This window comes from Nanorana parkeri, unplaced genomic scaffold, assembly GCF_000935625.1.
Source record: "Nanorana parkeri isolate BGI_ZX_2015 unplaced genomic scaffold, ASM93562v1 scaffold5274, whole genome shotgun sequence".
NCBI lineage: Eukaryota > Metazoa > Chordata > Amphibia > Anura > Dicroglossidae > Nanorana > Nanorana parkeri.
The window spans coordinates 5,556-5,893 of NW_017311534.1; the positions used below are offsets into that span (position 1 = coordinate 5,556).

Here is a 338-nt window from a genome sequence, read left to right on the forward strand (position 1 = left end):
CATACCCCAGTCTATGGTATAATACGGGGCCCCACATACCCCAGTCTATGGTATAATACGGGGCCCCACATACCCCAGTCTATGGTATAATACGGGGCCCCACATACCGCAGTCTATGGTATAATACGGATCCTCTTCCTAAGTATTTGCCCCTGTCACCATGGTAACGAGACTTCCCCACCCTCACTAGACTGCCACTGGATTGGTCCATTACTACCACTAAGCCCCGCCCATCGTACCCGGTATTCTTTGATCTCCTCCTGGAGGATTTGATCGGCATCGGCATAAACTTCCATCTTCTTCTGTTTCTCCAGCTTCCTCCTCAGCCGCGAGATCTC

At 51.5% G+C, this 338-nt stretch overlaps 1 protein-coding gene across 1 annotated transcript in view; it reads right to left on the reverse strand.

Moving 5' to 3' along the window:
* LOC108804126 (E3 ubiquitin-protein ligase BRE1B-like) overlaps window positions 1-332 on the reverse strand; it is a 2,535-nt gene extending 2,203 nt beyond the window's left edge. The window contains exon 1 of the mRNA XM_018575889.1: window positions 240-332. Coding sequence (XP_018431391.1) covers window positions 240-296 — 57 coding nt within the window. The 5' untranslated portion in view covers window positions 297-332. The remainder of the gene's footprint in view (window positions 1-239) is intronic.
* Window positions 333-338: the final 6 nt, after the last annotated feature.